The 14,149-nt window shown below is 33.7% G+C and overlaps 2 protein-coding genes across 3 annotated transcripts; one reads left to right on the top strand and one right to left on the bottom strand.

The window, feature by feature from the left end:
- The first annotated feature begins 5,006 nt into the window (after window positions 1–5,006).
- LOC137821240 (uncharacterized) lies at window positions 5,007–6,187 on the top strand. The gene has a single exon (XM_068625739.1). The coding sequence runs from the start codon at window positions 5,228–5,230 to the stop codon at window positions 5,921–5,923; it is 696 nt and encodes a 231-aa protein (XP_068481840.1). The 5' UTR covers window positions 5,007–5,227; the 3' UTR covers window positions 5,924–6,187.
- A 2,054-nt stretch (window positions 6,188–8,241) lies between these two features.
- On the bottom strand, window positions 8,242–13,124 carry LOC137820904 (U-box domain-containing protein 62-like). 2 transcript variants are annotated; one of them, XR_011082712.1, is made up of 8 exons: window positions 12,364–13,115; window positions 11,957–12,257; window positions 10,944–11,025; window positions 9,571–9,628; window positions 9,187–9,275; window positions 8,969–9,063; window positions 8,818–8,888; window positions 8,242–8,636 (listed from the first exon to the last, which is right to left on the bottom strand). XR_011082712.1 is itself a non-coding variant. In XM_068625232.1 (8 exons), the coding sequence occupies exons 1-8, from the start codon at window positions 12,830–12,832 to the stop codon at window positions 8,516–8,518; spliced, it is 1,281 nt and encodes a 426-aa protein (XP_068481333.1). In that variant the 5' UTR covers window positions 12,833–13,124; the 3' UTR covers window positions 8,242–8,515. The 2 variants fall into 2 exon arrangements, 1 of the variants encoding a protein (XP_068481333.1); XM_068625232.1 differs by having other exon boundaries at window positions 8,969–9,058; window positions 12,364–13,124.
- Between the last annotated feature and the right edge of the window lie 1,025 nt (window positions 13,125–14,149).

Here is a 14,149-nt window from a genome sequence, read left to right as displayed (position 1 = left end):
TTTTTAGTCTTTGTATTTTCTTTTAAATCTTTGTTCAAAATTTGTAAACATTGATTAATTGTTGGATCTGAAAAAGGAGAAATAAAAGAAACATGTAAAAAAAAAGAGTAAAGTGAAATTGTTTAAATTTAGATTAAAAAAGTAAAAATGATATTTTTCAATTTATTATTATTATGTGTGTGTATTTTGCAATTTATTCATAATTGACATTTTTTCGTAAGAAACAAAATTTGGAAACAATGAAACACTTAAAAAAAATTATCAATCACTCGCATTGGTTAAGCCAATTCATACAAAAGTATAATGATTTTACATAATGATGATGATAATGACATTATTTTATTTATAATGTACTACAAATTTATATTATTAATACAAGTGTGTGAATAATAACATTAAACATAATATACATAAATATTATTTTATATTACTTATTCAAATTTTAATATTAAACATAAATATATATATATATATATATAAATGAAAAAATAAAAAAATGTGAATACTCTCGCACCTGTGTTTCATACTAGTAAGAATTTATGTTTAACACCACACGTGTTTCATACTAGTAAGAATTTATGTTTAACACCACACGAAGGAAACACTTCCGGCTTGTCCATACTTTTAAAAGGAAAATAAATAAATAATAGTGGATTATTTTAAAAAGGAAATTAAAAGTGAATGTTATTATACATATAAAATAGATAATTACATAGGGAACATGAAACTGAAATAAAACATGAAAATTATACTTGCATTTATTGTTTATTATTTTACTTTCCAAAAATAAAAATTATTGTGTATGTAAAAAAGGGTGCCTAATAGCAAAAACAATCCTTCTCTTTTTTTTCTAAACGAAATTGGGTTGAGTCCAACTTTTTTTTTTCTCTATGTCTCTTCTTTTTTAAAACCAAATTGAGCTGGGCAGAAAACATGTTTTTTCTCTCTCTTTTTTTTATATTTTTTTAAAAACGAAAATACAAATAAAAATTAATAAAATAATAAAAAGAAATAAATAATTTTAAAGATTTATATTTTTTATTATTTTTATTTTTATTTTAACATTTTTTATTTTTTATTATTTTTATTGTACCATAGCGATATTGGGTGTTGACAAATGTGTTGTCATTTCACAAAGAAAGTATGTTTTTTTAATACTTTGGAGGAAAGCTTATTAGGAAAAGAATTTAACACCTATGATTTTGATTAGGTGCTTAAATACAACAAAACATAAAACATGATCATGTATCGTCGGTAAGACAAATGTTTTATTTAAATAGCAGATCATGTAATACACAAATGTTTTGTTTAACAGACGATATTTTGAAATTATTTCCTTACATCTAATAATAAGCACCTAAATTAAGTTAACCTCCTATTACTCAAATATCTATACACATATTTTATTGTTGCAAGAAATGTTCATTGTTTTCGTCTTACCAAAGAGATAAGTTCAAGTCCAAATACAAGTCAATATCAAATGATCTATTGGAGAAGAGTTGAAGTTGCATTCTTCAACAACTTTCTGACATAGAGAATTTCAACTCTAACTCAGTTGTTTGCCTTGTACGGGGTGCACTTGTACAATGAATTGGTGCAAAAGGTTATGCTATTCAGGGAGATGAGTATTGTCAATAATCAAGGGTATTGCGTAAAGTAGTATACTATTTAAATATGCATGGAGTGAATTTAATGCAATGTTCATATTTAAGCTTATCAGACACAGAAAGGACATGCTTGAAAAGAGGAAGCTACTCAACGACCAAAAATTGCCTTCTATAATGACTATCTTTTTCTAGCTTCTATAAAAAGCATCTTATCAAGAAGAATAAATAGGTAGTGAGGTTGCATTGTTCCAAAATTCTTCTTAGATGTTGAGCATTCCTCAAAGCTTATAAGAAAAAGAAAAAAGAGAACTCAATGCTTAGTCAAAGATTTTGTCAAATCCTTCGATCTAGAAAAACTTCAAGAAAAACACTTTGAGTGTTCATATAGAAAAATAGGAAATAATGTTTATCATTATGTTCATCGTAAGACGCAATCATTTCCTAGAGAACAAACAAAATTATTAGAATTAGAAGAAAGAGCATGAACCTTGTACTCGTTATGAGACACAATTCTCTCTAGTAGACAAATCCTATGATCTGATGATCATGGAAATACTTAACCTTCCTACCTCAACTAGGAGTGACTATTTGGCAAATACCCGTTAAGCTAGGAGTTGCTTGGTAAAGAATACTCAAGGGAGTAGTCAGGAGTTGCTTGGTAAAGAATACTCAAGGGAGTAGCCAAGAGTAACTAGATGTCCAAATAATACTCATTTATCCAGGAGTGGCTTGGTAAAGAATATTTGTCTAGCCATGGTTGACTAAGATTCAAAAGAATACTCAATTAAGCCAAGATCACTTATGTCAAGAATACTAAAGGGAGTTAACCAGGAGAGACGATGAGTCCAAACAATATTTAAGGGTTTTGTCAAGAGTGACTACAAACCCAAAGAATACTTGTACTTTATAGCATTAGTCTACGTAGTAGAACTCAATTTGTTGATTGAGATATGGATGTAATCTCTTGCGACAGATGAACCAATATAAATTGTTATGTGCATTTCTCTCTTCCCTATTCTCTTTACATCATATGTTATTATCATATGTACTAAACGAGGAAGGGAAAGTTATTGTGAATACACATATTGAAATCATTTTTATTGAAGTGTTTTGTCTAAGGTTTTAAGTTGAGATGCGTCTGAAAAAATATATTAGACGAAAGACTTACAGTCTGATCACTTGATGAACTAAACTATCGTGTAAATAGTTTTTTATTTGATGATGTTTGTAAAAAGTCTATAACTTTGATAAAAACACAATTCAATTCTCCCTTATTGTTTTTTTCCTCATAGACCTAACAAATTGCAGACCCATTGATAATCAATGAGAGACCAAGATAAAAAAAAATTAAACCTATAAATATAAATATAAGAGATTGGTAAGATTGGTAGGAAAACAAGTGTTGACTAGTGAAAGTCTTGAGTCAATTTATGCATAACCTTCACATTGATCATTGAAATGTTGTGATATGCATTTTCAAATATGTAAGACTTTTATGAAAATAAAGCAAATACTAAAGTCTTATGATATGGTGATGTAGACTCTGTTAGTTGTCCCATTGAGAGAAGATATATCACTTGACATTGTGTACTTCTTGGAAAGAGCTTTATATCAACGTAAGAAACAAAAAGTGTTGTTGTCCAATTTAGTAAAAAAAAAAAAAATATATATATATATATATATATATATTATTGTTGGAGTGGAGAAGGATAAGATCAAGATCATGGTATTCGGACGAAAAAGATGAGAATATAAGACTCAATTATCTTCTTTAGAAAGCCTGAATTCTAAAGCTTCTAGTCACACCCCTTGGTTTACTAAGTAATAAACTATCCTACTACTTTTTGTTTAAAAACTCTAAACCCTGTTCCAGCCCATATTTAAGGCCATCATACTCTCCAATTCTATACCCAAGGGTGTGACTTTCATTTCTCACTTATATTTTCTTTTCGATTGTCACACTCTTTATTTAAACACAAAGCTAACAATGCCATAATTAAACACTTAAATAAATTAAATCTTAAATTTTTATTAATTTTATGTATCTATTTTAATTTATTTCACACTTTTATTTGTAACATACAAAAGAATAAATCCTTGCATGCATTTTTTTAATTTATTCGTCATACATATATAATTTTTTTTTTAAATTAGCAAATCATAAAATCACCAACAACTTCCACAATTAGAAGAATTTCTTATCAAATCATAAAAGATGCAATTGGGTATTTAAAAAATTTCAAAATCAGAGCAATTCAGTTAAAATTCACAAATAGTTCTTCAAAATATGTTAATTCTATTATATAGTTATAAACTATCACGTATCATAAATTTTTTGACTTTTTCTATTATTTATTTTAAAATTCATGTTTAAGATGATTTTTAATTTATTGATAATATAAAAATAATTTCATAACAATATATGGAAATTAAATTAAAAACAAATCATAAACAAGCTTTTAACACTTTTCTTTAAATACCGTTCCATATTTAAAAATAGCATATAGGACACTAAATTTGAAACTAAGTTAAGAGATGATAGATAATAAAGAGATTTTCAGTATGAAATCAATTTAAACTATATTGTTTATCATCTATCTTAACATATCTAGCTGGTTCCTTATCAGTTTATTTGATTAGCTGTTAATTATTCTTAAAGTTGGAAATACTTGTTTATTGCAGTTATTGCTAATACACGGTTACATTAACTGTTAGATTAACAAAATTCTTAAAGTTTTGTAATTAATGATTGTGTAGTCTCACATCAGAAGGAATTAAAAGAGCACGCAAACAATAATGGCGCGCGTGTGTTTTTCTCGTTTTAAAAATGCGCGAGAGGGTGACGTGGAGATCAAGATCCGACGTGGCATCCACTTTGCACTCTATTAGCCAAGCTTTGAGCAAAGCGAATGCCAGCGTTCGCAATCCATGCACTTTTCGCGTGCCATCTCGTGCGATTCTCCCACACGCACAATCTCCCACACTCGTTCTTTATTACTCCTTTTCCCAAATTCCATCTTCACCGTTCATTCCAACCCAAATCACTCTAAAGTAATCAAAACGTGTGGTACTCAGAATTCGAAAGAGTATGGAGATTCCACTCCACAGGCGTCGCGTGTGAGCCTCGTGGAGGAAACCGTTAAGCCACGTTCCCATGCAACCCAACCTCGTGCCAATCAAACTTCTATTGAAGTACAGCGCGGACCACGGTATTCCCTGCACCCTAGGTTAATCAGCGTACAATGAATATGGTTTAAGAAAATGATGAGAAATAAAGAAAGAATGGGCAGTAGTATGGTATAAGACAATGGATAGGACCGCAGAGGAACAGAGACAACGTTCCCAAAGCTAGGAAATAACAGTGGTTGGTGAATGGGTTATAAAAAAGAGAAATCCGAGTCAGAATTGGAGTATGAAAAGTGTTTATCGGCCATTGATTTTGAACGCGTCACTTAACATCCATTATCCTATCGTGGGTTTTGCTTCTTATTAAATCATCTTTTCCTTTTCAAATTCTTCAAGATCTTGAATCTTTACACAAACGTAACCTAAACCAAGAACCGCTTTCGCTTTTTTTCGTTTTTTTCCACGCTTGCTTCCTTCTCCGGCCATCTTCGCTGATGGCGTCGTCTAAGGGAATTGCTTGCGCCGGAAACAGCCGCATCGCAGCAAACTTCGGAATCAGGAGCCGGAGCGGTTTGGCCATCCAACCCCCGTGCTCCGTTGCGATCGCGCGGTCGACGGCGAAGGCGGGGAGGATCTCGGCGGAGATGGCGACGGAACGGGCGAGTGTGACGAGTGTGGAACTGCCCGGGAAGCGGAAGGCAGGAGCGAACGACGCCGTTGAGGGACATGAGAGGCTGGACAGGTGGATGAAGGAGTCAGTGGTGGATATTGTGAAGAATTTGAGAGAAGCGCCTCTGCTGGTGCAGGTTTACCCGAAATTAGGAGCGGCGGCCACGACGACGGAGAAGAGGGTGTTGGTGGAGGACTGGCCGGCGGTGAAGGAAAGATGGGAGAAGGGCGAGTCGCCGATGCCGGAGGGGGTGATATTCGTGGAGGAGTTGGAGGGCGATGATGCGGAGGAGGGCAGCGGAGAGAGGACGACGAGGGCGTGGGGGGTGGTGGTTCAGGGGAAGGGTGTTGGATGCGGGCCGGTTTGCTATCTATTAAAGACGTGTCGGGTCGGGTCGGGACCTGGTAATGGAATGGGAGTTTGTTCGACCCACTTTTGCTTAGTAAAAGTGAAGGACTTGAGGGAAAGGGTGCAGTCGCAGCTGAAGAATTGTTGGCTTTTGCAGAGTCAGTGGAAGTGATGAAATTCAATGAAGCTGTACATTTGTTTCTTCATGAATAAGTTTTTGTTGCCACGGTTGATGCAATTCTTATAGCCAACATCCACTGTGGATCTGTACAGACTCAATACTCCCTTTTAGGGAATTTTTCATCAACCTGTCAAATACTTCTTCTTATTCCCTTCATTATTAGGGCTGCCCTCCCTTGTTTCTAGGTTTTACACCATTATTATTATTATTTGTTCTTCATTTTATCACAATTAATGAAGGACTTCTCTTTTATTACTCGATCTTATTTTATCCACCCACTTGGGTCATTTAATCATTCCACTAACTTCAGATTCAATCACACAAAACATACTTTAACTTAATTATCTTATTAATTCATGATGAATTATTTATGAACTGTGATGAATGATGATAGTGATTGTTAAATTAATTATGGTGTCAACCTCCTAATGATTTTATTAAGGTTCACATGGCTCCTCACTGTGCACATGTATATTATGTATCACATTTGTTATTTCTCTTATTTTAAAAAGATGCACAGTTGCTGATTATGTATCAATGTATCATTTCTTAGGATTTTTATTTAGGATATTAGATATAAAGTAAAGTCTTAGAACATTAGTTTATATAAAAAAATTAAAAATCTAATTTAGTTTAAACCATCTCTAATGTTTCCTTGTATAAAATAATAATGTTTAATAAACTGTACAACTGCAACAAATTATATAAGTATAGTTGTCAAAAAATGTAAGCTATGAAGAATAGAAATTAATGAAGAGAATGTCTTAAGTATTAAAATATAAGGGTCAGATCCACAGTGGAAGTTGGCTATAAGAATTTCATCAACCGTGACAACAAAAACTTATTCATGAAGAAACAAATGTACACTTTCATTGAATTTCATCACTTCCACTGACTCTGCAAAAGCCAACAATTCTTCAGCTGCGACTGCACCCTTTCCATCAAGTCCTTCACTTTCACTAAGCAAAAGTGGGTCAAACAAACTCCCATTCCATTACCAGGTCCCGACCCAACTCGACACGTCTTTAATAGATAGCAAACCAGCCCGCATCCAACACCCTTCCCCTGAACCACCACATCCCACGCTTTCATCGTCCTCTCTCCGCTGTCATCCTCCGCATCATTCACTCTTAATCAAGATTTTTTAATGAATTCATTGATTGGATTACTAATTATCTTTCTTGTATGTCTTTTACTGAAACTTGTTATACTTCGTGTGATGGAAGGACCCGGTTTCACAAAATACATAAAAAGTTGAAAATTGAGCAGTGAGTCTGAAATAAAAACTATTTTAGTAATGTTCACAATACAGTGCTCCTTAACAGGGTCTCCTCCTTGCATTCAACAAACTTTAAAAACTTATAGTTTGTCTGATATTGAAGAGATGAGCTTCGCTGTTAAGAAAAAATTGCTAAGGAGGAGCTTGATAATGCTTTTCATTGTCAATATAATATTTGTTTTGGAAAGAAAAGGCCAAAATGCTTTAGTTTAAAGATGAGGATAAAAATACTGTTTTTTTCCATGTTGTGGTTAAGAGGAGAAATAATTAGATTCATCGTCTACGGATTGATAATGAGGTTATTGAGGATCCTCAACTCATTGAAGATCATATTTTGAATTTTATAAAAATATTTATGTTGAGTTTATTTCTAATGCTCAGGATACAGGGTTGAGTCGGTTTATAATGCTCAAGATACAGGTATTATGGAAGGATTGGTACTTATATTCCTGAGCTGATTTCTTCTAAAAAAATATGATATTGATTAAATGTTCTGATTATTTAGAAATCAAGAATATTGTTTTTAATATTAATGGTAATAATACTCCTGGTCCTCATGGTTTTTGGTAATATTTTTTTTATTATTCTTGTTGAAAAATTATTGGGACACATTATAGCAAAGGTGTTATGTATTGATATTCTTCTTTGCCACTGATATATTTATTCACCCTAATCAAACAAAGTTTAAACACATTTTCTATTGCCAGATTGAGTTGGGGTCATGTAAAAAAGCAACCAATAACATTGTAGTAAAGAAATAATATTCATAATTATGAGTAAAATATAGCATATACATCAAAACAACCTATCTCTTTTTATGAGTATAGATATTGTTATTACGATATATTTAAAAATACTTATTATAAATTTTACTCAGTCTAAAACACTAAAACTATCTTTTAGACCATCTTTATTAAAAATTATAAATCTCCCTTTAAGTCTTGCTAATAATTAATTACAATTTTGAATAAAATTTAACCACCAAATAAAAAATGTATTACAGGAAATGTTACTATCAATCATAATAGTCTACAGCCGAAAATGGTGTATTACTGTTGTTTAAGGTCACAATCATTTATATATTCTGTCAGTTGTATCTATAACAAAATGATTACGCAGATACTAAAAATCGACAAGCACAAAGCATGGGTATGGTTTCAATATTTACAAACTCATCTAGCACAGTCTCTCGCAAGGGATACAACAATGGAATTACAACAAAGAATTTTTGTTGGTATGTCAACGCTTGAAGTGTGGAGGGATCAGCTTGGTGTAGAAGTATTTGATGACTGTGTGCTGCAGTTCTAAAGCCAATTAGGTGACATCTTGCTGGAGGCAGGCTTTGAAGGATCATCCAAAACCTTAGCAAGAGATCGATACTGCAACTTTACACTCTCTGCATTGTCCAATGTCTTCACCACATACCTGTACATAAGTCCTTTTGTTAACAACAGAAACAGCGTATTTTCTTGAGAATTTTTTCTATTTGGTTAGCTTTATGAAACAACGAATAGATTAGCATCTTATATATTAAGAAAAACCAAATTAAAATAGCAAACAAAGATTTGATAGTTAACTGCTTGAAGAAAAAATATAAAGCACTAACCATCCATTCAGGCATTGCGTTGTTACAATCGCTTCACGCCCAACAAAGCGTTCTGGAGTCCTTTTGTTTCCCTGATCCATTTTCTCTCTAATTAATTTCTTTAAAAGAAAAAGGTGAATGTTAAATAAAACCCCAAACCTTTTCACACTACCTTTATGACAACCCGGTCCATAACAGCAAACGGAAACTGAACACCTCTACTCCTTGATGGTTCCATAACAGATGAATCTCCAAATCCACCCTGTCCTATGAAAAATATATTTCATATTAAAAGAAGAGGCGACCAGCCTAAGAGGTTACTGATTTTCTTTTAATCTCCGTTTCTCACTATAACAAAGTATAAAATGGTACAGTAATGGGGATAAACACCTGATCAAATCTCTCTCTTCTTCTTTTAGGTGACCGGTAGAATTGAGACTCCTCCTCCCGACGATATGCCTGCACAGCAGCCCGAAGTGCTGATCAAGGCAGCCAACATCCAAAGAAAGAAAATCAGTATTGCACAACATGGACTTGCTCAGTACCTCAGATATCTTTTACGTGGTGTTAATGCATTTTCATTGTCAAAACCCGTCAATATTCAAAAAATAAATTGGTTGCACAGTTTTACTTAATTTCTTAAGTAAAAAAATCTAGGAGAAAGACTTTGTCAAAATTATACGTTATAATTTGGAGTATAATGGATATATAGATCACATTTAAGAGAAAAAAAATGAGTCATGATTTGAGTGCAAGTGATTGAATTTTGCTTACATAGGTTTGGAGATATTGATTCCTCGGTTATGGGTTGAGAACAGGTGCAGCAAGCTTTCTGAGTGCATCACATAACAACTATATTAGCTAGTTGACGACATGGTAAATCCTGATCAAGGAAAGTAATTTCTTATACATTAAAAAGGAAACTTTTTAATAAGAAACCTAAGTTGAAAGACCTAACTAACAGTCACTGACTAAAACAGGTCAAAAGTACTTTTAATAGGTGGGAGTCAAGTGTACCTCTTAAAACTTCTATTATAACCAGCTATGGGCTGATCAGCAACCCAAAGATATACAGACAAGAGAAATAACCACATTAATTTTCATTTCTAGTCAATTTATATTATATAGGGAATTCCGAATCTTGTCTTCGGTATTAATCCTCAAGAACCATAACTAGACTTCAGTTCTGACAAGTAAGCAGGAGAAGGGGAAAAAACTGCATTCAATGTCCATCTCCATTTGTCAACCTTTTTCTTTTTCTTTTTTAAATCAACTTCATTCTTCCACTTAAAGTTTTTGTCAGCTTCATCAATAATTCTTTTCAAAACACATTCCATAATTTTCAATTGACTGCCCATCTAAGTTACTCAAAGGATCACTGCATTCTTATGTCCTAGACTCACAGGTGACTCCTTAACCTTGTGTTTCTTTTAAAATCACTTTCGGAACCATACACAGTTAAGGAGTACAACATATACTTCTCCATGACTAAGGACATGTGGGCTTTTACCCAATGTTCCCTCCGTTGAATAAAAATATCTCCAGTTATTTTTCTCAATTTAAATTTACATTGAAAATGTAGGATCTGAACCAAATTTTGTTATCAGCACAGATCCTCAGATATTTTCTCTTCACAGTGGGGCCCCAACGAAAACAAGTGTAACATTTCACATGAATTCCCATCAGTGTCATCTTATGAGCAAAGCAGACATTTAACTTCAACAATTTTGATACTAAGTCATTCGAAGAGCAGAAGATTCCAATATTCCACTCGGTATTAGTTTAACATGGTAAATGAAAAAACTATTATTCTTTTCTTTACCTAAATGCATAATTTTAACAAATTTTATACTGTTGTGAATACACAGAAACTTAAATGTTCTTGGAACAGTAAAGTATGATCAAGATCATGCAAAAGAAAAGAAGACCAATAGTGGATAAGTTGAAGATGCAGAAGCAACTACATGCATTATTTTGCAAAAAAGTCATTAGATGGTTTGAGACTCCTGCCAACCTACTGTGTAGAGGCATATATACAAGAAAAAGAAGTTGAAATTACCATCTCCAAAGTTAATAAAATTTTTCAGATGTCTTAGTCACAAAAATGTCAGTCTGAAAATTATGGCATTTGATGGCTTAGAACCCACCATTCTAATAACATGCTGTATTCCACTTCCGCTAAATGAATGTCCACACGGTAATATCATAGCGTCATCCATAAGAGCTCCACTTTAATTTCACAGAGTGTCATAAATCAAATATGAAAAGTATTAGTTAGTTGTATTTGTAGGCATGAATAAACAAAATATACGCAACACAGCAGATCAAATATATTTTATTGTATGCTTGGAAAAAAAACATGTAAAAACAACAAATTTGATTTTGCTACTCTGCAGTCTGCACCATTAGATTTTAAACTTTAATTAAAAGAGAACAAAATAAAGAAGGCCTGTTTCAAAAAGTTGGACAATTTTTTCACATGAGGGATCAATTAATGTTAATAGATAATCTGGATAACCCCAACTGAATCTTCTTCTTCTTCCTTGTTACACAAGTTTTCTGTCTGACAACAACAAACAGGTAGAGAAGAGCTTCTTTGATGGGAAACTAATGACTATCTACTGGAAATACCAAAAGCATTAAAGCTATGGAGAAGATAAACATAAACTTTGGTATTTTTTATTGATAGGTAAGAAAGGTACATTTATAATTATACCAAAGCTAAATGATAACCCTACAAATGGCATCATCTCATTTTAGAGAATTGAAATCTAAACTAAATATTATAAATAATATTATAATATTTTAACTATATCCTATAAAATCCTTTAACCCCTTAATTTTCTTTCGGCGTCATTCTTCTAAAGGAAAACAAGAGTATGTTTACAAAGAGAGTAGTATATGTTTGGTTTGACAAGCTCAATAAAATGGGTTAGTCGGAGAACTTAACAATTTCAGCGCCAATTAGATTTAACTAAACGCCGTACTCAGAGAACACGAGCAATAAAAATAAATAGCAAATTAGGAAAGATGATGTTATCCTGCATAACTCTAAACAATCTCAAACATTGATCAACAATCATAAAAAGAAAGAACCCATCACCAACTAAAACAACATTTTTTTTCAATCCTCGGGCTTTAAAATGAGTTTAAGACTTACGTAACGGGATCTGAAAGAATATTTCTGAGTGATTCCCCTGACTCGGTGGAATACATCGCATCCTTTCGCCCACTAAACCCACAACCACTATCCACCATAACTTTGTGGCCAGAAGCCCCGTCAGCACCTTGAAGATAATGCGAATAGTACTCCTCACAGTCAGTTTCAGCAACGGTAACAGAATTCTGAGACTTACCTAACCCCTCTTGCCGTTGATCTTCATCACCACCACCACTCATATTGCTAAGCACCAACTGCCCAATCTCTCCACCATCCTTCCCCAACAGATCTCTCCCAGAAACTACCATCCAGAAACAACAAAAATATGCATAAAAATCCAAAAAAAAGTCACATTCTGAAGATAATTAATTAAAAATGCAAAAATTTCTTCATTCATAGTTTCATACCAAAAGTATGAGCTTTCCCGTTTGTAACAGAAGGCAAATTACTACCGCTACCGTTGTTGTTAGCGATAATTTCGCTTTTGCTTCCACCACCAACGAGTCCTTCAACTTCGGTATCGCCTTCGTCGTCATCGTCCTCGTCGTCATCTTCATCGTCCTCGTCAGAATCGTCGTCCCCGCTGGGAGTGGCGGCGGTGCCGTTGACGGTCCAATTGCGGGGGTCTTGGCGGGAGGAGCAGTCGGCGTAGCGACGGAAGTCGGGGTTCTGGGCGGCAAAGAAGCGGCCGCGGTCGATAAACATCTTCTCGTCGATGAAGGCGCCGAGTTCGCGGGTTTTGGGACCCGGGTCCCCGACCCGATGCTGCGGTGTGGGGCAATTGAAGCGGAGAGGGTCGTCTTGGAAGACAAGAGGGGAGGTGAGACCGTTCTCGATCCTCTGGTCGGGGACGAGGGTGATGTCTTCGGAGGACATGGAAGGAAGAGAAAACTAGGGTTTCGACACGGTGGTTGCTGGAACGACGTCGTTGCGATTTGGTGTTTCAGTGTGGTGGAGGGAGAAGGAAGGGATTGGAGTGTTCACACTCGGTGGGAGATGAGTTGTACGACGCGTCGTTTTGGGCTGCGACGTTTGATGAGGATTTCGTTGTGCAGCGACGTCGTTTGAGTAGTGAGCTATTATTCTTTTGGATTGACACATTAGTCGTTACAGTAGTGTTTTTCCCCCCATGTCCCATGTTATGTGATCTATAAGATCTATCTATCTTGACTTCTACTATCTCTACTAATCATTACTTCCTCACATATTGGGCTTCCTTGTTATATCTCATACTCCTTTTCCTAAAGTTCACACTTCACACCCCCATTTAAAAATAATAATTCTAAGATTCGAAAATCTTAGTATTTTAAGGATTGTAACTTCATAATCCATAGTAAAAACATGGTTTTTAGGACATCTTGTTTAAATTGTAAACTTAACAAATTAGATGTAGAATAACAAATTTCTAATACTTATCAATTTGAACCTGGTCTAATGTTACGTCATGAAAATTGTGATCCAGATTAGGACATTTTTGGTACATAAAAGTCTTATATATTTGAAAGATTTAATTATTTCTTGTTTAACCATTTGGGTTTGAGATTGATTGATAACCATTTGAGATTCTAAGATTAATGTGTATTTAAAAAAATGTAATTTCAGCAATTTTTTTTTTTTAACGAAAGAAATTATAGTTGAAAGAATCATAATTATACTTTATATATTTGTTAAATCATGCATCTACCACGAATCTTGAGATACACAACTAACATCAAAACGTGGAAGTATATGAGAATTGTACACCTAAAGAAATTACCAAGGGACAAGCCAAAGGTATGAGGTATGAGATGTCTGAAACTATTTTAGTGCAAGGTAATAAAAGGTGCCCTAATGGCCGATTAGGTGATTGAGTATATTAAGAAATTTTTGAAGTTTGTATTTTCCTTTGCACAAGTTACCACAAGTTTGATCTTGTAATAGTTGTGCACAAGTATGCTTTTAACTTGGCCTTAATTATCATGTGAACAAAATTGATGAACCTCTATCAAACCAACCTTGTATGTGGAAAATTTCTTGACAAACATTTACAATATAGGTATCATAATCATGATTTATAACAAAATAAAAGTAAAGGATAAAAATAAGAATGGAAATTTACGCAACATTTTAGTTAGGATACCATGCATATATTTTGACATCTAAGACATTTTTAAGTGTGTTTTCATTGTTTTTCTAATGTGTTAAGTTGTATTA

The sequence above is a fragment of the Phaseolus vulgaris genome, chromosome 9, assembly GCF_000499845.2.
Source record: "Phaseolus vulgaris cultivar G19833 chromosome 9, P. vulgaris v2.0, whole genome shotgun sequence".
Taxonomy (NCBI): Eukaryota; Viridiplantae; Streptophyta; class Magnoliopsida; order Fabales; family Fabaceae; genus Phaseolus; species Phaseolus vulgaris.
This window is presented reverse-complemented; position numbering and strand designations above follow the sequence as displayed.